Source organism: Phoxinus phoxinus (genome assembly GCF_949152265.1).
Source record: "Phoxinus phoxinus genome assembly, chromosome: 17".
Taxonomy (NCBI): Eukaryota; Metazoa; Chordata; class Actinopteri; order Cypriniformes; family Leuciscidae; genus Phoxinus; species Phoxinus phoxinus.
In genome coordinates this window covers 32,914,110-32,937,633 of record NC_136892.1, presented here as the reverse complement: position 1 = coordinate 32,937,633, position 23,524 = coordinate 32,914,110, and the positions used below count along the sequence as shown (strand labels likewise).

The window sequence follows — 23,524 nt, the reverse complement described above, 5'->3', positions numbered from 1 at the left end:
CTCATCAGGATCCTGGCGGCAGAGTTTTGGATGTACTGAAGCCTCTGCAGACTCTTTCCAGGGGTCCCAATGAGAAGTGCGTTACAGTAGTCCAGTCTGGAGGAGACAAAGGCATGAACCAGCTTTTCGGCATCTGAGAGGGAAAGAATGGGGCGGAGTTTGGAGATGTTACGGAGGTGGTAGAAAGTGGTCTTGCATAGGTGATTTATATGGGCTTCAAAAGTGAGTTGGGAGTCCATTTTTTTTTCACCAAGATTTGTGACTGTTGATGAGAGGGAGATGTTTGTGCCAGAAAAAGTGATGCTGGTTATGGATGATGATTTGGTCTGGTGAGGAGTGCCAACCAAGATGGCTTCGGTTTTGGAGCTATTGAGTTGAATGAAGTTATGCTCCGTCCATACCTTTATCTCCTCCAGACAGGTGGTGGATTTTGATGGGGGTGACTGTGAGGATGGGGTTTCAGCTGTGGCATTTACATAGAGCTGTGTATCATCGGCATAGCAGTGGAATAAAATTTTGTGACGGCTGATGATTTGGCCAAGGGGGGTGAGGTAGAGGATGAAGAGGATGGGGCCAAGGACCGACCCCTGGGGGACACCGCAAGTAACTGTGTGTGGATATGATTTAGAGTGGCCCAGGGAGATGTATTCTGTCCGGTTTGTGAGGTATGATCTGAACCAACCAGCAGTGTAATTTAGTCCAGTAGTGAGATGGAGCCGGTTTAAAAGAATGCCATGGTCGACAGTATCAAATGCAGCAGAAAGGTCCAGGAGGATGAGGATAGAGGGAGATATTAGTGAAAAACTAGTTCATGTTCAAATATTGTGAACATTATACAACTTCCCCACAGTACGGTACACTTGAGGAACAATCAAACAGCATCTCAGCTTAATGGTAAATAATGACAGTAATGAACACTTTCATCAACATGTGGATAGTGAACACAAAAGTGATGTTATGCATATATTTCACATATGAATTAAAATATTATATAATAGCTAAAATTATAAACAATACAGTTTTTATGCATTCTGTAAAGTTTCAGTCATGAAGGATGTGACTTGAAGCACTTCTACTGAGTATCATAATTGATTTGGTTTCTGCCATTAGAAAACACTTCTCTATTGAGTGGATGTGGGTGATTGTTTTCCTCAATTTTCAAAAGCTTGTTAGTAAGAGATTCAGTACGATTGCACATTTCCTCATTTCCCATCAGCATTAATTCATTATGAATGTCTCAAACCACCTCTAATAAAACACTAATGTTAACTGTTTGCTACTGAGAGTATCTGCACAATATCTGTGACTATCTGTGAGTTGTATGCTTATGTGGACTTAAATCCTGACTAGCATGAATTTTGATTTTGAAACAGATTTTGGTGTCCTCACTGAGTGCAGTGTTATTAAGACATGAGTGAGAAACAGAGTGATCAGCAGAGGAGAGACACACAAGTTCCCCTGAAGCTTCAGTCCAGTGTTGTTTCTGGTGATGTTGGTGAAGGTCCAGGAGAGTTGGCCGGGCACCTGTGGGTGTTAGCGTGTGCTGTGACCACCGTATGTGGCTGTTGTCCTGACATAGGTCAGGGGTCAGGGGTCAGGAATGATGTCCTCGAGACCCTCACAGTCCCAGAGTCAGACCGCACCCACTCCAGTGATGCTCCAGTTCGGACACAGAGGTCAGGGGTCAGTAATGATGTCCTCGAGACCCTCACAATCCCTTATGTTATGACGCAATCGTTAGCCTATTTTTACAAAAACGGCTTCTACTAGTTTTTTTTTCTCTCTCATCAAAACCGATTATGCTCATCAGCGGTTGTATATCAAGCAGGGACACGTTTGTGTGCATTATATTTTATGATTTCACCGGAACGAATAGAGAGTCTCCTCAACGGATTTGCTCACCGACTCCAAAATGAATTGTTCAACGACTCATTTTCCAAACCCCTCCTTTGCGCGACGCTAATCTGCGTTGATTGGTCAGATGACCCAGCAGTGTTTACAGAGATAATACTTATTGTTTAACACGGAGTACAATGATGCTTTTATCAATTAAATTGTGTTATAATAACTGCTTTGTAGTTTGTAGTAAAAAACTAAAAATAAGATAAAGCATGTAATGTTATGTTAGCGAGCATAGCCCAGAGTTCATATTGTAAAAGCACAATCAGTCTTTGTTTGCGTTAGCCCGATGCATAAACATAACGTTTTTACAAAAATAAAAAAAAATAAAATATAGTTACGTTACTACAAGGTATTACTCTATTCTTTAAGACAACTCCGAAAACAACGACAAACACTTCACATATCTCAATACAATTGTCATTGAAGACCTAGAAGCTAAACGGTGCTTACACAACAAACAAAATAATTATTAAGCATGCTACATAAAATATAAAAGCAAAAAATTATTAATAACACTTACAGGTTGTGATACGGAGGAGGAAGCTGATGCAAATACACTTGGAACTGAACCTTCCTTCAATATCAGCCGGCTCGCGAATCCAAGTTTGATTGCATTTAAGTTGGTAAAGCAATCGTCTTCAAAATGGCGCGAGCAAAGCACAAGCTCGGACTACACTTCTGTGGTATAGCTGTATATATGAATTGTAGCCACTTAGTCTTCAAATGCTCCTCCTTGGGCAGATGGAAAAAGTTTGCTTTTGAGCCGCACTTCAGAACACAGCGTCTCGTCGCCCTGATGTTTCCCTGCTGGCCTTGGAGCGCAATAAGTGGGCGTATCGTATTCAAATAACTTGACAAGTTGACGTCATCTAGTCAGAGAAAAAGCTTCGGTCTTCTAACGATTCATAAAAATGACTAAGAGTCGACTCTCACTTTTGAAAGACAATAACTTTATATACGGTGCACTTTCATATTTCAAACTTTGCAGGATGTTTTTGTTCACTTAGATCTATGTTACACACTACATGAAAGGTACATTTCAAAATTCCATAATAGGTGCCCTTTAATGCTGTTTATACTATTGCAGCCTTTGGCGCTTTTTTCTAACTGCCGCTGCTTACTCGCGTTTCTATAGTTATTTTCGAATCATAGCCAGAAATGCATGAATTCATGTATTAAACATGAAGAGGACATATCCATCTGGAAGCCAGAAGCGGGGAAAAAGCAAGATGAAGTGGGAAAGAAAAAACAGAACACTTAATTTACGTTAAGAATAATATTATTAACGTTAATGACAAAAAATGTTTCCTTGTTCAATTCACATCTAGTTTTCACAGTAATACGTATTGTTTTAAATCAGCTTTACAGAAAAGACATGTCTATCTCGATTGATCTGTTATCAGAATGTTATTCAGAAATGTAAAAAAAAAAAGCACACAACCTCGTTCTTAACTACCGACTTGCTATACATTACCACGCTTATTACATGGCTACCTACCAAATAAATCATTACTTTGAAACAAAATATTGATTTAAAAAGGAGTTTATTGATAGTTTACGATTGTATTGCTTCCGCTAAGCTTCCGCCAAAGAAAATAGTGCGCTCCGTCTCAACGCTGCTTACTGTATGCCCTATAAGCCCCAGTCTCACTTCAGTTCAGTCGGATCTCGTTCCACGTCACTGATTCCTGATTCCTTAAAGGAACACTCCGACTTTTTGGGACTTTAGGCTATTCACCTTATCCCCCAGAGTTAGATAAGTCCACACATACCTTTTTCATCTCCATGCGTGCTATAAGTCTGTTTGACGCACCCACCGCTAGCCTAGCTTAGCACAAAGACTGGATGTAAATGGTTGCAGCTAGCATACTAATCCAAATAAGTGACAAAATAACGCAAACATTTTCCTATTTACATGTTGTGATTTGTAAAGTCACAGAGTGTACAAAAAACAAAGTCACATGAGACACAGACATATTTTAACCGTATAAATACTGGGAACTATATTCTCTGAAGGCGAAGCACTGCTACTTGGGCGGAGTGATAACCGCAGCACCTGAGACGCGCCGTGGTGAGGAGCAGAGAGTTCGTTCAGAGCGCGTCTCAGGTGCGCTGCGGTTATCACTCCGCCCTATATTCAGAGAATATAGTTCCCAGTATTTATACAGTTAAAATATGTCTGTGTCTCATGTGACTTTGTTTTTTGTACACTCTGTGACTATACAAATCACAACATGTAAATAGGAAAATGTTTGCGTTATTTTGTCACTTATTTGGATTAGTATGCTAGCTGCAACCATTTACATCCAGTCTTTGTGCTAAGCTAGGCTAGCGGTGGGTGCGTCAAACAGACTTATAGCACGCACGGAGATGAAAAAGGTGTGTATGGACTTATCTAACTCTGGGGGATAAGGTGAATAGGCTAAAGTCCCAAAAAGTCGGAGTGTTCCTTTAAAGATTGTCTAAGAGACATTCTATTCAGAGTATTTTCTGAATTTTTGTTTTATTATCTGAGTTTGCATCTTGTGTATAAATAAATCCTGTGTTAATTTGTACCTGTTCCTGAGTGAATTGACCGATATTGTATCTTGATAAAACCTAAGTACTTTAATGTTGTAAACAATAAACAATTCATGTTCTGTTAGATGTGTTTTGACTACTTTTTTATGCTGTATAATTATATCTCTAGGTAAAAAATATATATTTACAAAAAATATATATTAGAAGGGCCCCATTGATTAATTTTGCCTGGGGCCCCCCTCAACCTTGGCACGCCTCTGATTACGCCGCTGCACCCGTGGTACGGCCGCACAGTTCCTTGATTCTTACGCCGGAATGAGAGTATAGTTCCTAGCCATATAGGCTTGGAAAATGGCAACTTTTCATTTTCCGTCGATCTTACACGGTTTAACTACAGAAGAGTCAAGTTTTAAATAGGAAAAATATTGAAACTCGTTGGTCATTTTGAAAGAAATGCTACTGGACCCATCAGAATCAATGATCTATGCTAAGCTATGCTAAAACTGGCACCGTCAGAACCGGAGTTCGGCTGAATGGATTCGAAAACGGCAAAACTGTTTAACTCTGGGGGAGTGGTAAAATGAGCCTGTTTCCAAAAAAAGTGGAGTATCCCTTTAAGTTTTGCCGAATAAAACAATTGACATGTGCCGTCTTTGATTCAATACAAGGTCACAAGTAGATCTCATCATCTCTGAGGGAATGTGACCCGTTAATGCGGCGTCAGATGTTTCTACTTTCGCTTCTGTAGTGAGTATGCTAATGTGTGTAGCTATAGCTAATGTCTGGGGTTTGAGTTTGCGCATTGCTTGAGTAATATCCAAACGATATCCACTGGCTCGCCTTCATAGTTTAAAATGTAGCCTAAATATTTCCAATATTGTGCAAAGTTTTCCTTTATCCGCTCGCAAAATGATGGACAGAGATTTAGATTGGCCTCGACTGTTTACAATAATAACACACACCACATCTCTTCCCTCTTTTCCTCCAGTGCGGTATCAATACAGAAAACTCACACACAAGTGTAGCTTCTTCACCTTCACCTTAAACTCACCTTCATGAAAATATTATTTTATTGTTTGAATATTTATACTTTTTTTATTATTAATTTAAGGTAATGAAAAGAGGGTATTTTTAGTATTATTTTTTACATATCACTTTGTAACTTTTTACATATCAGAACTAATAAGAATGTAAATGTGTACCTTGAAATATAATGTAAGTCGCTTTGGATAAAAGCGTCTGCCAAATGCATACATGTAAATATCATACTGCAAATATCTCTACTAAATAAAAGTTTTTTTTTTTTTGTAAATATCTCTACTAATAAAAGTTTTTTTTGTCTTAGTTCAAGACACACACACACACACACACACACACACACAAACACACACACTGAGACAGTTATTTTAATCGAATTATTTACATTTTCTTAATAATAATATTAAAATCACAGTAGGCCTATATAGACCAAATTACATAATTTACCAAGATATTTTCAGTTATCAATTGAACAATCAACAATCGTTGGTAATTAATTTTTTTGTGAAAATGTCAAAACTTTTGATAAGAACAGAATCACAGAGTGCAGCAATGGGGGTTTTCCCAGATGAGTCGCTGTGGTCAAAAACTAAACAGTAACCTGTGTAGATATGTCTATATAATAATATGTTGCCTGTATATAGAAATATAGGCTAATGAATGGCTGTAAAGAAAAATATTCTAAATATAGTCTTTAAATTTAGGATCATTCTTAATGTATGCCAAAAAAAAGTTATGTTGAGGATGCAATGTACCGGTCGTTAATAATGGGTGTAGTGTGTGTTTTCACACAGAAGATGGCAGTAATGCACCAGTTCAGGTTGCACTGACTCAAAAACAAAACAAACGGGCGGGGCATCTGTCACATGGGCGGGGTTTGTGTGTCTGGCCCCTCCCATCACTGCGATTCGCCTCTGCTGAAGTGTGTCCCTCCGCCGCTTCCGTCCGCGCTGACAGCAGCAGTAAAGATGGAGAGAGACTCTACGGTCCGCAGAATCAGAGCCCAGCAGAACCAGAACCAGCAGAACCAGGAAAACAGTCGCGATGAAGCGAACGCGACGAACGGGTTCCGGAGCCGCAAACACAAGCCGGAAGTGAGCGCTCAGTTGCTGAGTGAGACTTCCGCTGTGGTTCTGATGCTCGGGTTCGTGTGTGTTCTGTGGGTTCTGGTTGTGATGTCAGTCCAGCAGCTCGTCATCAGCAGAAGCACGGGACAGTTCAACTCCGTCCGGGCCAGGTACACACTTTACCACAGTACACTTATGCTTACTGCATGATTACCATAATCATATATCATAATATTTACATGCCACGTCAATAATACATTCATAGAATACTATGGTAAATCACATATGTTAAGGTAAAAAAAAAAAAAAAGTTGCTATAGTGTTTTTAAATAATTTCATGATTGTTTATGCTGTGATAGACCGCACAATAAAACTTTATATATACATTTTAAATTGATTTTTTTTTTCTTCCTGAAAGTCTGTATGTGTTTTTATTGACTATTCTAAATTAAGTTGTACTTTTTATTGGTATTCATTATAAACTAAATACTGGTAACACTTTACAATAAGGTTCATTAGTTAACATTAGTTAACTACCTTAACATAAACTAATAACTTGTAAAGCATTTATTAATCTTAGTTAATATTAATTTCAACATTTACTAATAGCCTTATTAAAATCAAAGGTTGTATTTGTTAACATAAGTTAATGCACTGTGAACTAACGTGAACAAACAACGAACATCTGTATTTATTAACTAACATTAACAAAGATTAATACCAAAACAAATGAATTGTTCATATTAGTTAGTACATTAACTAATGTTAACTAATGAACCTTATTGTAAAGTGTTGCCAAACACAATTTTGTTTACTGTGGTTACTGTTATTGTTACTTTTGTTACTGATACTGCTATTGTTTTTGATGGCAGTTGTTGCTGATACAATTTACCAGAGTGTTACTATGACAACAGTAACTAGTACCTCTGATTTATTGGATTAATTATGGCTACCACAGTAACATAGATGACTTGCTATAAGAAATATTTATCAACTTTAATGCATTAATAATATCTGTCTGCTGGGTTTTCATTACACAGGATAATAAAAGGTTAATTTTAGGATAACTAGTATTGTTTTTTGTGTCATACAGTAAATATCTCTGCCTGGCAACATAAAATAATAAGTCACATGAAGGTTACAGATCTTTTAAGTAAGCAAGTTGTGATATATTGAACGTTATTCATTTTTGTTTTAAACATGAATGTAATAAAATGTTATCTAATCCAATGCGTTTTGTGCTTAAAACAAGAAAAAACGTTTTTATAAAACATATTTTTTCATATGTTTACATGTTTATCTTCAATGGTTACATATTATAAGTAACTTAATAAACTGAGGTTTAAAATATCAATAATTTTAGTCTGTTTGGGTTTGATTAGTCAGGCGAACATAACAAAACATACTGTAATATTTTAAAATATGAACATATTTTAAAAACATTAAATGAATGTGATAAGAGGATATTTCCTGTATTTCTATATATCATACTGCATATATCTCTACTAATGATGATTAAAGTTGCCAATAAATGAAAATGTGTTTCTTATTAATCTTGTTGTGAATGTTTCATTCGTCCATAAAGGAGAGAGTACAGGAGAATAAAGTAGATTAGAACAGAATAGGACAAAATAGAGTAGTGTAGAATATAATATGATAGAGTAGTAGAATAGAGTGGATAGGATAGAATAAAGTAGAATAGAGCAGAATAGAATAGAGTAGAATAGAAAGAATAGGATAGAGTTGAGTAGAAATAATAGGATAGAGTATAATATGATATAATAGAGTAGAATAGAAAGAATGGGATAGGATAGAGTTGAGTAGAAATAATAGGATAGAGTTGAGTAGAAATAATAGGATAGAGTAGAATATTATATAATAGAGTAGAATTGAAAGAATATGATATAATAGAGTTGAGTAGAAAGAATAGGATAGAGTAGATAGAATAGAATAGAATAAAAAGAGTAGAATATGATATAAGAGTAGAAATAATATGATAGGATAGAATAGAGTAGATAGAATAGAATAAAAAGAGTAGAATATGATATAATAGAGTAGAAAGAATAGGATAGAGTAGATAGAATATAATATAATAAAAAGAGTAGATTAGAATATGATATAATAGAGTAGAAATAATATGATAGAATAGAATAGAATTAAAATAGTAGAATATGATATAATAGATTAGAATAGAATAGAATTAAAAGAGTAGAATATGATATAATATATTAGAAAGAATATGAAAGAATAGCATAGAGTAGAAAGAATATGATAGAGTAAAATAGGATATAATAGAGTAAAGTGAATATGATAGGATAGAATAGATAGAATAGAAAGAATATGATAGGATAGAGTAGAGTAGAATTGAATAATCTTTAGTCATTACACACGGGTAAATTGAATCTTTATCTGGCTTCTCTGCTGCGATTAAATGAGTGAACTCAATAGGAACAAAACTCACGATCTATAGATAAAGAAATAACAATAGAGTAAAAGTTGAGAGTTGAGCTGAGATGTGTAAAGTGTGTGTTCTGACGGTGTGCATCAGGAAGCATCTGGAGCGGATCACGAGCGTGGGGCCGCGGACCGTGGGGAGCCCGGAGAACGAGGTCGTGACGGTGCAGTATCTGCTGGATCAGGTGGAGCGGATCCGGGCCGAGAGCAGAAGCGGGCCTCACTCCATCACTGTGGACGTGCAGCGGCCCACCGGCTCCTTCAGCATCGACTTCCTCGGCGGCTTCACCAGCGTCTACGCCCGCGTCACCAACATCGCCGTCAGACTGGAGCCCAGGGCCGGCGCGCAGCACTTCATGCTCGCCAACTGCCACTTCGACTCCGTGGCCAACAGCCCGGGTACGTCACATCAACATGCTTCTTCCTTAAAGGGGTAGTTCACCCAAACATTGAAATAGCCCGTGATTTACTCACCATCAACTCATCCTAGGTGTATATGACTTTGTATAATAACAATCCATCATAAAAGTGCATCTATCCATCATAAAAGTGCATCTATCCATCATAAAAGTGCATCTATCCATCATAAAAGTGCATCTGTCCATCATAAAAGTGCATCTATCCATCATAAAAGTGCATCTATCCATCATAAAAGTGCATCTGTCCATCATAAAAGTGCATCCGTCCATCATAAAAGTGCATCTATCCATCATAAAAGTGCATCTGTCCATCATAAAAGTGCATCCGTCCATCATAAAAGTGCATCTATCCATCATAAAAGTGCATCTATCCATCATAAAAGTGCATCTATCCATCATAAAAGTGCATCTGTCCATCATAAAAGTGCATCTGTCCATCATAAAAGTGTATCTATCCATCATAAAAGTGCATCTGTCCATCATAAAAGTGCATCCGTCCATCATAAAAGTGCATCTATCCATCATAAAAGTGCATCTATCCATCATAAAAGTGCATCTGTCCATCATAAAAGTGCATCTATCCATCATAAAAGTGCATCTGTCTATCATAAAAGTGCATCTGTCCATCATAAAAGTGCATCTGTCCATAATAAAAGTGCATCTGTCCATCATAAAAGTGCATCTATCTATCATAAAAGTGCATCTATCCATCATAAAAGTGTATCTGTCCATCATAAAAGTGCATCTGTCCATCATAAAAGTGCATCTGTCCATCATAAAAGTGCATCTATCCATCATAAAAGTGCATCTATCCATCATAAAAGTGCATCTATCCATAATAAAAGTGCATCTGTCCATCATAAAAGTGCATCTGTCCATAATAAAAGTGCATCTATCCATCATAAAAGTGCATCTGTCTATCATAAAAGTGCATCTGTCCATCATAAAAGTGCATCTATCCATCATAAAAGTGCATCTATCCATCATAAAAGTGCATCTGTCTATCATAAAAGTGCATCTGTCCATCATAAAAGTGCATCTATCCATCATAAAAGTGCATCCGTCCATCATAAAAGTGCATCTATCCATCATAAAAGTGCATCTGTCCATCATAAAAGTGCATCCGTCCATCATAAAAGTGCATCTATCCATCATAAAAGTGCATCTGTTCATCATAAAAGTGCATCTATCCATCATAAAAGTGCATTGTCCATCATAAAAGTGCATCTATCTATCATAAAAGTGCATCTGTCCATAATAAAAGTGCATCTATCCATCATAAAAGTGCATCTATCCATCATAAAAGTGCATCTGTCCATCATAAAAGTGCATCTGTCTATCATAAAAGTGCATCTATCCATCATAAAAGTGCATCTGTCCATCATAAAAGTGCATCTGTCCATCATAAAAGTGCATCTGTCCATCATAAAAGTGCATCTGTCCATTATAAAAGTGCATCTGTCCATCATAAAAGTGCATCTATCCATCATAAAAGTGCATCTGTCCTTCATAAAAGTGCATCTGTCCATCATAAAAGTGCATCTGTCCATCATAAAAGTGCATCTATCTATCATAAAAGTGCATCTGTCCATAATAAAAGTGCATCTGTCCATCATAAAAGTGCATCTATCTATCATAAAAGTGCATCTATCCATCATAAAAGTGTATCTGTCCATCATAAAAGTGCATCTGTCCATCATAAAAGTGCATCTGTCCATCATAAAAGTGCATCTATCCATCATAAAAGTGCATCTATCCATCATAAAAGTGCATCTATCCATAATAAAAGTGCATCTGTCCATCATAAAAGTGCATCTGTCCATAATAAAAGTGCATCTATCCATCATAAAAGTGCATCTATCCATCATAAAAGTGCATCTGTCCATCATAAAAGTGCATCTATCTATCATAAAAGTGCATCTGTCCATAATAAAAGTGCATCTATCCATCATAAAAGTGCATCTATCCATCATAAAAGTGCATCTGTCCATCATAAAAGTGCATCTATCTATCATAAAAGTGCATCTATCCATCATAAAAGTGCATCTGTCCATCATAAAAGTGCATCTGTCCATAATAAAAGTGCATCTATCCATCATAAAAGTGCATCTATCCATCATAAAAGTGCATCTGTCCATCATAAAAGTGCATCTATCTATCATAAAAGTGCATCTGTCCATAATAAAAGTGCATCTATCCATCATAAAAGTGCATCAGATCGCCCTCACCTCTGTAATCATGAAAGTATTTGAACGCTTGGTCCTCTCTTATCTCAAAGTATCCACCGACAACCTCATGGACCCCCTTCAATTTGCATATAGACCCAACCGCTCAGTTGATGATGCAATCAACATTGCACTTCATTTTATTTTACAACACCTGGACAATCGGAACACATACGCAAGACTCCTGTTTGTGGATTACAGCTCTGCCTTTAACACCATCCTCCCCGACCTCCTCCACAGCAAACTGTCCCATCTGAACATTCACCCCCTCCTCTGCTCATGGATTACAGACTTTCTCACCAACAGGACTCAGTATGTCAGGCTGGGCCCACATCTCTCACAGCCCCGCACAGTCAACATCGGTGCCCCCCAGGGTTGTGTGCTGTCCCCCCTGCTCTTCTCATTGTACACCAATGACTGCACCTCTGGAGATCCTTCTGTCAAAACCATCAAATATGCGGACGACACCACCATAATAGGCCTCATCTCCAACAACGACGAGTCAGCCTACCGCAGAGAGGTCGGTCTCCTAGAGTCCTGGTGTGCAGTCAGTAACTTGGAGCTTAATGTCAATAAAACGGTGGAGATGATAGTGGACTTCCGCAAAAAGCCCCCGATTCATCCTCCTCTGGTCATTAACAATTCATCCGTGACTGGGGTAGAGCACTTTAAGTTCCTGGGCACAACCATCACCAACACACTCAAATGGGACAAAAACATCTCCCAAATAGTGAAGAAAGGCCAGCAGCGCCTATTCTTCCTCCGCCGCCTGAAAGGACTACTGCTCAGTCCCCCCATCATGGTACAATTTTACAGAGCGGTCATTGAGAGTGTGCTAACATCCTCCATCACGGTCTGGTTTGCCTCTGCGTCAGCCCGTGCAAAGGCCAGGCTACAAAGAGTTGTCCGGGCAGCAGAGCGGATCATCGGCTGCCCCCTGCCCCCCATCATGGTCCTGTACAGCTCCAGGTCCATTACCAGAGCTGTGAAGATTGCGGCCGACCCCTCTCATCCTGCCAACAGTCTGTTTAATCTTCTCCCCTCTGGAAAACGGTACAGGGCCTTTCTGGCCAAAACATCACGCCACCGCAACAGTTTTTTTCCCAAAGCAATAGTCCTTCTGAATGACTCTTAAATCTGGAATTCATTGCACTTTATCTTTTATTTTTAACACAACACTATTTAGATTCTACACTCATATTAACCTATTGCTCATAATGTCGCTGTCTGTCCTGTTTTTGTGTTTTTGTCTTTGTTTTTCTTTGTCTTTCTGTTTTACTGTGTGTTGCCTGCATGGAGAAGACCAATCCAAATTCCTAGTATCTGTATACATGGCGAAATAAAGTTGAATTGAATTGAATTGAATTGAATTGAATTGAATCTATCCATCATAAAAGTGCATCTGTCCATCATAAAAGTGCATCTATATATCATAAAAGTGCATCTATCCATCATAAAAGTGCATCTATCCATCATAAAAGTGCATCTATCCATCATAAAAGTGCATCTGTCCATCATAAAAGTGCATCTATCTATCATAAAAGTGCATCTATCTATCATAAAAGTGCATCTGTCCATCATAAAAGTGCATCTGTCCATCATAAAAGTGCATCTATCCATCATAAAAGTGTCTATATCCATCATAAAAGTGCATCTGTCCATCATAAAAGTGCATCTGTCTATCATAAAAGTGCATCTGTCCATAATAAAAGTGCATCTATCCATCATAAAAGTGCATCTGTCCATCATAAAAGTGCATCTGTCCATCATAAAAGTGCATCTGTCCATCATAAAAGTGCATCTGTCCATCATAAAAGTGCATCTGTCCATCATAAAAGTGCATCTATCCATCATAAAAGTGCATCTATCCATCATAAAAGTGCATCTGTCCATCATAAAAGTGCATCTGTCCATCATAAAAGTGCATCTGTCCATCATAAGCATCTGTTCATCATAAGCATCTGTCCATCATAAGCATCTGTCCTTCATAAGCATCTGTCCATCATAAAAGTGCATCTGTCCATCATAAGCATCTGTTCATCATAAGCATCTGTCCATCATAAGCATCTGTCCTTCATAAGCATCTGTCCATCATAAAAGTGCATCTTCAGATCAAGAAACCGACTCCATGAATGGAAGGCTTATAACTGTTATTGAGAAGAAGGGTGGATATATTGTCACCGATTTTATTTAATTTTTTTAAATGTCAGAAATGTTTTAATTGAGTTGTTTGTTTATTATTCTCACTTTAACAGATGAAAATAAACAAGTGAGATGGGAACATTTTCATTTTTCATTTTGCTGCTTGCATAATAATTCTGCACACACAGATATTCTCCTAAGAAAGCCAAAAGCTCACTTTTACTTCCTTAAATATTCAGGATTGGGGTTTATTAACATTTTGGATTGACTGAGAGCACTGCAGATGTTCAATAATACAACAAATCCTCAAATACAACTTGCCTAATAATTCTATTAACATATTTCTTGCAGTGAATATTATGAATCATCATTAAGGGAAAGAGAAGTTGCTCTTTCATAACTTCTGAGACTTAAACGAGACATAATTGAGAATCATATTTAGATTTTTTTTAAGTCCCAGTGAGAGTCTGTAAAATGAGAGTTTATATAATATTTTATGGCAGGGTTTGAGCAAATCTTATTTTCCCTGTTTATATGTCATACACCGGGAGCGCTCCACATTCCTCCATCGGTGAACTCTGTGTGTGTTTAGTCTGGAGTGACAGAGATCAGATGAACAGTTTCTGTGTGTTTGGTGTCAGTGATCTTTGAGTCAGATCTCATGACTCTCATTTCACTGTGTGTGTGTCTGATGTTGTGTGTGTTTGTGTCTGATGTTGTGTGTGTTTGTGTCTGATGTTGTGTGTGTGTGTGTCTGATGTTGTGTGTGTGTGTGTCTGATGTTGTGTGTGTTTGTGTCTGATGTTGTGTGTGTTTGTGTCTGATGTTGTGTGTGTTTGTGTCTGATGTTGTGTGTGTTTGTGTCTGATGTTGTGTGTGTTTGTGTCTGATGTTGTGTGTGTGTGTCTGATGTTGTGTGTGTTTGTGTCTGATGTTGTGTGTGTTTGTGTGTCTGATGTTGTGTGTGTTTGTGTCTGATGTTGTGTGTGTTTGTGTCTGATGTTGTGTGTGTGTGTGTGTGTCTGATGTTGTGTGTGTTTGTGTCTGATGTTGTGTGTGTTTGTGTCTGATGTTGTGTGTGTTTGTGTCTGATGTTGTGTGTGTTTGTGTCTGATGTTGTGTGTGTTTGTGTCTGATGTTGTGTGTGTTTGTGTGTCTGATGTTGTGTGTGTTTGTGTCTGATGTTGTGTGTGTTTGTGTCTGATGTTGTGTGTGTTTGTGTCTGATGTTGTGTGTGTGTGTGTCTGATGTTGTGTGTGTTTGTGTCTGATGTTGTGTGTGTTTGTGTCTGATGTTGTGTGTGTGTGTGTCTGATGTTGTGTGTGTTTGTGTCTGATGTTGTGTGTGTTTGTGTCTGATGTTGTGTTTGTTTGTGTCTGATGTTGTGTGTGTGTGTGTCTGATGTTGTGTGTGTTTGTGTCTGATGTTGTGTGTGTTTGTGTCTGATGTTGTGTTTGTGTGTCTGATGTTGTGTGTGTGTGTCTGATGTTGTGTGTGTTTGTGTCTGATGTTGTGTGTGTTTGTGTCTGATGTTGTGTGTGTTTGTGTCTGATGTTGTGTGTGTTTGTGTCTGATGTTGTGTGTGTTTGTGTCTGATGTTGTGTGTGTGTGTGTCTGATGTTGTGTGTGTTTGTGTCTGATGTTGTGTGTGTTTGTGTCTGATGTTGTGTTTGTGTGTCTGATGTTGTGTGTGTGTGTCTGATGTTGTGTGTGTTTGTGTCTGATGTTGTGTGTGTTTGTGTCTGATGTTGTGTGTGTGTGTGTCTGATGTTGTGTGTGTTTGTGTCTGATGTTGTGTGTGTTTGTGTCTGATGTTGTGTGTGTTTGTGTCTGATGTTGTGTGTGTTTGTGTCTGATGTTGTGTGTGTTTGTGTCTGATGTTGTGTGTGTTTGTGTCTGATGTTGTGTGTGTTTGTGTGTCTGATGTTGTGTGTGTTTGTGTCTGATGTTGTGTGTGTTTGTGTCTGATGTTGTGTTTGTGTGTCTGATGTTGTGTGTGTTTGTGTCTGATGTTGTGTGTGTTTGTGTGTCTGATGTTGTGTGTGTTTGTGTCTGATGTTGTGTGTGTTTGTGTCTGATGTTGTGTGTGTGTGTGTCTGATGTTGTGTGTGTTTGTGTCTGATGTTGTGTGTGTTTGTGTCTGATGTTGTGTGTGTGTGTGTCTGATGTTGTGTGTGTTTGTGTCTGATGTTGTGTGTGTTTGTGTCTGATGTTGTGTTTGTGTGTCTGATGTTGTGTGTGTTTGTGTCTGATGTTGTGTGTGTTTGTGTCTGATGTTGTGTTTGTGTGTCTGATGTTGTGTGTGTTTGTGTCTGATGTTGTGTGTGTTTGTGTCTGATGTTGTGTGTGTGTGTGTCTGATGTTGTGTGTTTGTGTGTGTCTGATGTTGTGTGTGTTTGTGTCTGATGTTGTGTGTGTTTGTGTCTGATGTTGTGTGTGTTTGTGTCTGATGTTGTGTGTGTTTGTGTCTGATGTTGTGTGTGTTTGTGTCTGATGTTGTGTGTGTGTGTGTCTGATGTTGTGTGTGTTTGTGTCTGATGTTGTGTGTGTTTGTGTCTGATGTTGTGTGTGTTTGTGTCTGATGTTGTGTGTGTGTCTGATGTTGTGTGTGTTTGTGTCTGATGTTGTGTGTGTTTGTGTCTGATGTTGTGTGTGTTTGTGTCTGATTTTGTGTGTGTTTGTGTCTGATGTTGTGTGTGTTTGTGTCTGATGTTGTGTGTGTTTGTGTCTGATGTTGTGTGTGTTTGTGTCTGATGTTGTGTGTGTTTGTGTCTGATGTTGTGTGTGTTTATGGACGGGTGTGTTACATTATTTGTGTTATTCATGCATACAGTGCATTGTTTCCTATTGTACTCTTTTGTGAAACCATGATCCTTAGAAAACCAGGAAGTGAAAGTGAACAGCAGGAACACTGTGTGTGTGTGTGTGTGTGAGTGTGTGTGTGTGTGTGTGAGTGTGAGAGTGAGATCTGGTCAGATGATTTGCTGATGTCTGCATTATAAAGATGCATATGTATTAGTGTGTGTGTGTGTGTGTGTGTGTGTGTGATGTCTGCATGTTAAAGATGCACGAGTGTTTTCATAGTTGTGGTTTGAGTCCGTCTGTGTTCTTGTTCTGTCTTGTTTGGATTGATGTCAAATTCCTCTGATTTTATTGATTTTACTTCATCATGTTTGTGTGCATGCTTTACTCTAGTGTGTCAGCAGTAACTGCAGGTTCTGTGCGATTAATAACTGTGTGTGTGTGTGTGTGTGTGTGTGTGTGTGTGTGTGTGTGTTTCAGGAGCCAGTGATGACGCCGTCAGCTGCTCAGTGATGTTAGAGGTTTTACACTCTCTGGCGAATCTCTCCACTCCTCTCAAACACGGCGTCATCTTCCTGTTCAACGGGGCCGAGGAGAACATCCTGCAGGTCAGAGGTCACGCCACACACACACACACACACACACACACACAGACTCACACTCACTCATCTTCCTGTTCACCGGGGCCGAGGAGAACATCCTGCAGGTCAGAGGTCACGCCACACACACACACACACACACACACACACACACACACACACACACACAGACTCACACTCACTCATCTTCCTGTTCAACGGGGCCGAGGAGAACATCCTGCATGTCAGAGGTCACGCCACACACACACACACACACACAGACTCACACACCCACACACACACACACACACACACACAGACTCCCACTCACTCATCTTCCTGTTCAACGGGGCCGAGGAGAACATCCTGCAGGTCAGAGGTCACGCCACACACACACACACACACTCACACACACACACACACACACACACACACACACACACACACACACACACACACACACAGACTCACACACCCACACACACACACACACACACAGACTCCCACTCACTCATCTTCCTGTTCAACGGGGCCGAGGAGAACATCCTGCAGGTCAGAGGTCACGCCACACACACACACACACACACACACAGACTCACACTCACTCATCTTCCTGTTCACCGGGGCCGAGGAGAACATCCTGCAGGTCAGAGGTCACGCCACACACACACACACACACACACACACACACACAGACTCACACTCACTCATCTTCCTGTTCAACGGGGCCGAGGAGAACATCCTGCATGTCAGAGGTCACGCCACACACACACACACACACACACACACACACACACACACACACACACACACAGACTCACACTCACTCATCTTCCTGTTCAACGGGGCCGAGGAGAACATCCTGCATGTCAGAGGTCACGCCACACACACACACACACACACACCTACTCACACACAGTTTCTGAACTGATACAGAATAACCCTATTAGAAGAAAATAAACACAATCCTAGGTATTTATTTGAAACAGTGGCTAAACTAACTAAAAATAAAGCTTCAAGCCCAGAAGTTTCCAAGCAACACAGCAGTGATGACTTTATGAACTTCTTCACTTATAAGATCGATAATATCAGGGAGGAAATTATAACTATGCAACCGTCTACTACAGTATCGCATCAGGCAGTTTATTATCTGCACACACTCTCTCTCTCTCTCTCTCTCACACACACACACACACAGGTCGAGGTTAACTGTTGTTGACGTCTCTCTCTCTCTCTCTCTCTCTCTCTCTCTCTCAGGCGAGTCATGGCTTCATTACCCAGCATCCCTGGGCTCAGCAGGTGCGAGCGTTTGTGAACCTGGAGGCGGCAGGTGTGGGGGGGAAGGAGGTGGTGTTTCAGACAGGTAAACACACACACACACACACACACACACACCTGTGTGTATCTGCGCTGAACACCTGCAGGAGAATCTGCACTGTTGCTAGGCAGAACAAGATTCACTTCATCATCCTGTCATCATTTACTACTTATTATTTTAATTCAGTCTCAAAACTGGGATAAACGAGGACGCCTCATTGTAAAAGTGTGATTCCTAGACCTGGAAAAATAATACAATCTTAGAACGTTGTGGACATTTTATAATGAATATATTGGTTTCAACTTGTAAAATATATTATCAGGTTGAAATTGCAAGTAAAAAAATATTTTTGAAATCCTGATATTTTATCCGTATTCAGTAAATCAGGATAAATAAAAAAAGTAATTGCAACCTTTTCATCATATATTTATAATCTGAATTGCGAGTTATAATGACAGAATTGTGAGATAAAAAGCGAGATAATTTCCTTTTTTAATAACTTTTTTAAGTTTGTATCTTTCCTTTCTGACTCTTTTCCTTGCAATGAGTAAAAAAAAAGTCACAATTACATTTTTAATGTTTTGAATACAAGCTTTCATACTTAACTTCTGGAAGCCTCAATTTTTTTATATATTTTTTTATGTTAAATATTTGAGTTACCGGTACTCATTTTAATCTACGGAAACTCAAATATTTTGTAAATTGAAAAAAAAATTTTTTTTTAAAACATTGTCATTGCAGCAGATGAACCAGAGGAAATATATGATCCCACATGGAGCGTTTTCATAGTTCCTGTAACTCATGCGGGAGAACCTGCTTTTTGGCTTGTTCGCACCGCGGGAACTGGGAATGGTTTTAGTTCTAGGAACGGCTTTTTTAAAAAGTAGTGCAAACACACAGAATATAGTCGATATCTCGGGGAACTGCTACCCAGATGTGCTTAATTTATTCTGTGCAACACAAATGTTCATCAGATTGTTGATGTGTCTGTTCACATTCACTTCCATGATATGGAATAGAGCTGTGCGTGTGTGTGTGTGCGTATGATGGGTAGGTTTAGTGGTCGGGTTAGTGTGTGTATGTGTGTGTGTGTGTGTGTGTAGGTTTAGTGGTCGGGTTAGTGTGTGTGTGTGTGTGAGAGATGGGTAGGTTAGTGGTCGGGTTAGTGTAAGAGGAGAGAATATACATTTTCTACAGTTTAAAAACCATTAAGTCTATGGAGAGTCCCCATTCAGACAGCTAAACGTGTGTGTGTGTGTGTGTGTGTGTGTGTGTGTGTGTGTGTGTGTGTGTCTCAGGTCCAGAGAACCCGTGGCTGGTGCAGGCGTATGTGCGAGCCGCTGTTCACCCGTTCGCCTCAGTCGTCGGTCAGGAGGTTTTCCAGAGCGGAGTCATTCCCTCCGACACAGACTTCCGCATCTACAGGGACTTCGGGAATATTCCTGGTGAGGGAAATACTAACACACCTGTGGAAGTTACGGTGAAACACACACACACCTGTGGAAGTTACGGTGAAACACACACACCAGTGGAAGTTACGGTGAAACACACACACCTGTGGAAGTTACGGTGAAACACACACACCTGTGGAAGTTACGGTGAAACACACACACCTGTGGAAGTTACGGTGAAACACACACACCTGTGGAAGTTACGGTGAAACACACACACCTGTGGAAGTTACGGTGAAACACACACACCTGTGGAAGTTACGGTGAAACACACACACCTGTGGAAGTTACGGTGAAACACACACAACTGTGGAAGTTACGGTGAAACACACACACCTGTGGAAGTTACGGTGAAACACACACACCTGTGGAAGTTACGGTGAAACACACACACCTGTGGAAGTTACGGTGAAACACACACAACTGTGGCTGACAGATCTTTACCAGACAACAACACAGTATTAACACGTTTTATAGATTGGAGGTAATGATGTATTTTCTGAGATCATGTTAAAGACTTCTTCTTCTTCTGTCTCCTGCAGGGATTGATCTTGCGTTCATCGAGAACGGTTTCATCTATCACACAAAATATGACACTCCGGAGCGAATCCACATCGACTCCATCCAGAGAGCAGGTGAGACTCAGGATTCCTGATCCACAGGTTCATTTAAAGACGTGAGTGTGAGTGTGTGTGAGTGTGAAAGAGAGTGAGTGTGAAAGAGAGTGAGTGTGTGAGAGAGTGTGAGAGAGAGTGAGTGTGTGAGAGAGTGAGTGTTAGTGAGTGAGAGTGTGAGAGTGTGAGTGTGTGAGAGAGTGAGAGTGTGAGAGAGTGAGAGTGTGAGAGAGCGTGAGAGTGTGAGTGAGTGAGTGTGAGTGAGTGAGAGTGAGTGTGTGAGAGAGTGTGAGAGTGAGAGTGTGTGAGAGTGTGAGAGTGTGAGAGTGAGAGAGAGTGGAGAGTGTGAGAGTGTGAGAGTGTGAGAGTGAGAGAGAGTGGAGAGTGTGAGAGTGAGAGAGTGTGAGAGTGGAGAGTGAGTGTGTGAGAGTGAGAGAGTGTGAGAGTGAGAGAGTGAGAGTGAGAGAGTGTGAGAGTGAGAGTGTGAGAGTGAGAGAGTGAGAGTGGAGAGTGAGAGAGTGTGAGAGTGTGAGAGTGAGAGAGTGAGAGAGTGAGAGAGTGAGAGTGAGAGAGTGGAGAGTGAGAGAGTGAGAGAGTGAGAGAGAGTGGAGAGTGTGAGAGTGTGAGAGTGTGAGAGTGAGAGAGTGAGAGAGAGTGGAGAGTGTGAGAGTGAGAGAGTGTGAGAGTGGAGAGTGAGTGTGTGAGAGTGAGAGAGTGTGAGAGTGAGAGAGTGAGAGTGAGAGAGTGTGAGAGTGAGAGTGTGAGAGTGAGAGAGTGAGAGAGTGAGAGTGAGAGAGTGGAGAGTGAGAGAGTGAGAGAGTGTGAGAGTGTGAGAGTGAGAGAGTGAGAGAGTGAGAGAGTGAGAGTGAGAGAGTGGAGAGTGAGAGAGTGAGAGAGTGTGAGTGTGAGAGTGTGGAGAGTGAGTGTGTGAGTGAGTGTGTGAGAGTGAGAGAGTGTGTGAGAGTGAGTGAGTGAGTGAGTGAGTGAGAGTGAGTGAGAGTGAGAGAGTGTGAGAGTGTGAGAGTGGAGAGTGAGTGTGTGAGAGTGAGTGTGAGTGAGTGTGTGAGAGTGAGAGAGTGTGAGAGTGAGAGAGAGTGGAGAGTGTGAGAGTGAGAGAGTGTGAGAGAGTGTGAGAGTGAGTGTGTGAGAGAGTGGAGAGTGAGAGAGTGAGAGAGTGAGAGAGTGTGAGTGTGAGAGAGTGTGAGAGTGAGAGAGAGTGGAGAGTGTGAGAGTGAGAGAGTGTGAGAGTGGAGAGTGAGAGAGTGGAGAGTGAGAGAGTGGAGAGTGAGTGTGTGAGAGTGTGAGAGTGTGAGAGTGAGAGAGTGGAGAGTGAGTGTGTGAGAGAGTGAGAGAGTGGAGAGTGAGAGTGTGAGAGTGAGAGAGTGTGAGAGTGAGAGAGTGGAGAGTGAGAGAGTGGAGAGTGAGTGTGTGAGAGTGTGAGAGTGAGAGAGTGGAGAGTGAGTGTGTGAGAGAGTGAGTGTGTGAGAGTGTGAAAGTGAGAGAGTGGAGAGTGAGTGTGTGAGAGAGTGAGAGTGAGAGAGTGTGAGAGTGGAGAGTGAGAGAGTGGAGAGTGAGAGTGAGAGAGTGGAGAGTGAGAGAGTGAGAGTGAGAGAGTGTGAGAGTGAGAGAGTGAGAGTGAGAGAGTGAGAGAGAGTGTGAGTGAGTGTGTGAGTGAGTGAGTGTGTGAGAGTGAGAGAGTGAGTGAGAGTGAGTGAGAGTGAGAGAGTGTGAGAGTGAGTGAGAGTGAGTGTGTGAGAGTGAGAGAGTGTGAGAGTGTGAGAGTGAGAGAGTGTGAGAGTGTGAGAGTGAGAGAGTGTGAGAGTGAGAGAGTGTGAGAGTGAGTGAGAGTGAGTGTGTGAGTGAGTGTGTGAGTGAGTGTGTGAGAGTGAGAGAGTGAGTGAGAGTGAGTGAGAGTGAGAGAGTGTGAGAGTGAGTGAGAGTGAGTGTGTGAGAGTGAGAGAGTGTGAGAGTGTGAGAGTGAGAGAGTGTGAGAGTGTGAGAGTGAGAGAGTGAGAGAGTGAGAGAGTGTGAGAGTGAGAGAGTGTGAGAGTGAGTGAGAGTGAGTGTGTGAGTGAGTGTGTGAGTGAGTGTGTGAGAGTGAGAGAGTGAGTGAGAGTGAGTGAGAGTGAGTGAGAGTGAGAGAGTGTGAGAGTGAGTGAGAGTGAGTGTGTGAGAGTGAGAGAGTGAGTGAGAGTGAGTGAGAGTGAGAGAGTGTGAGAGTGAGTGAGAGTGAGTGTGTGAGAGTGAGAGAGAGTGAGTGTGTGAGAGTGAGAGAGTGTGAGAGTGAGAGAGTGTGAGAGTGAGTGAGAGTGAGTGTGTGAGTGAGTGTGTGAGAGTGAGAGAGTGTGAGAGTGAGAGAGTGTGAGAGTGAGTGAGAGTGAGTGTGTGAGTGAGTGTGTGAGAGTGAGAGAGTGTGAGAGTGAGAGAGTGTGAGAGTGAGTGTGTGAGAGTGAGAGAGTGTGAGAGTGAGTGAGAGTGAGTGTGTGAGTGAGTGTGTGAGAGTGAGAGAGTGTGAGAGTGAGAGAGTGTGAGAGTGAGTGAGAGTGAGTGTGTGAGTGAGTGTGTGAGAGTGAGTGTGTGAGAGTGTGAGAGTGAGTGAGAGTGAGTGTGTGAGTGAGTGTGTGAGAGTGAGAGAGTGTGAGAGTGAGTGAGAGTGAGTGTGTGAGTGAGTGTGTGAGAGTGAGTGAGAGTATAAGAGTAATTGAGAGTGAGAGAGAGAGTGAGTGTCTGAGAGTGTGTGTGTAAAAGTGAGTGTGTGTGTGTGTGTGTGTGTGTGTGAGAGTGTGTTAAACCTGGTCTCTAATTCTGTACGGTAGCGGTTGTCTTCGACTGTTGTATTGTTTTTATTAAAACTGCAGAAGAGCAAATTTGATGAAAGATGACAATATTCAGTAAGTAATTACATTTATTAATGAAAATAATGAGAAGCTAAATAAATAATGCATTAGCAGAGCCATAGGCAGATTATGACCAATAAGCAAACAGAAAGTTAAT

General features: G+C 40.5%; 1 protein-coding gene across 2 annotated transcripts in view; it reads left to right on the top strand.

The window, feature by feature from the left end:
• Positions 1 to 6,357: 6,357 nt before the first annotated feature.
• The window catches only part of ermp1 (endoplasmic reticulum metallopeptidase 1), a 39,838-nt gene continuing 22,671 nt past the window's right edge, over positions 6,358 to 23,524 (top strand). For both annotated transcript variants that reach the window (XM_079586530.1, XM_079586529.1), the window contains exons 1-6: positions 6,358 to 6,697; positions 9,076 to 9,380; positions 17,050 to 17,177; positions 18,405 to 18,510; positions 19,764 to 19,910; positions 20,459 to 20,551. In XM_079586530.1, the coding sequence (XP_079442656.1) occupies positions 6,429 to 6,697; positions 9,076 to 9,380; positions 17,050 to 17,177; positions 18,405 to 18,510; positions 19,764 to 19,910; positions 20,459 to 20,551 (1,048 nt within the window). In that variant the 5' untranslated portion in view covers positions 6,358 to 6,428. The remainder of the gene's footprint in view (positions 6,698 to 9,075; positions 9,381 to 17,049; positions 17,178 to 18,404; positions 18,511 to 19,763; positions 19,911 to 20,458; positions 20,552 to 23,524) is intronic.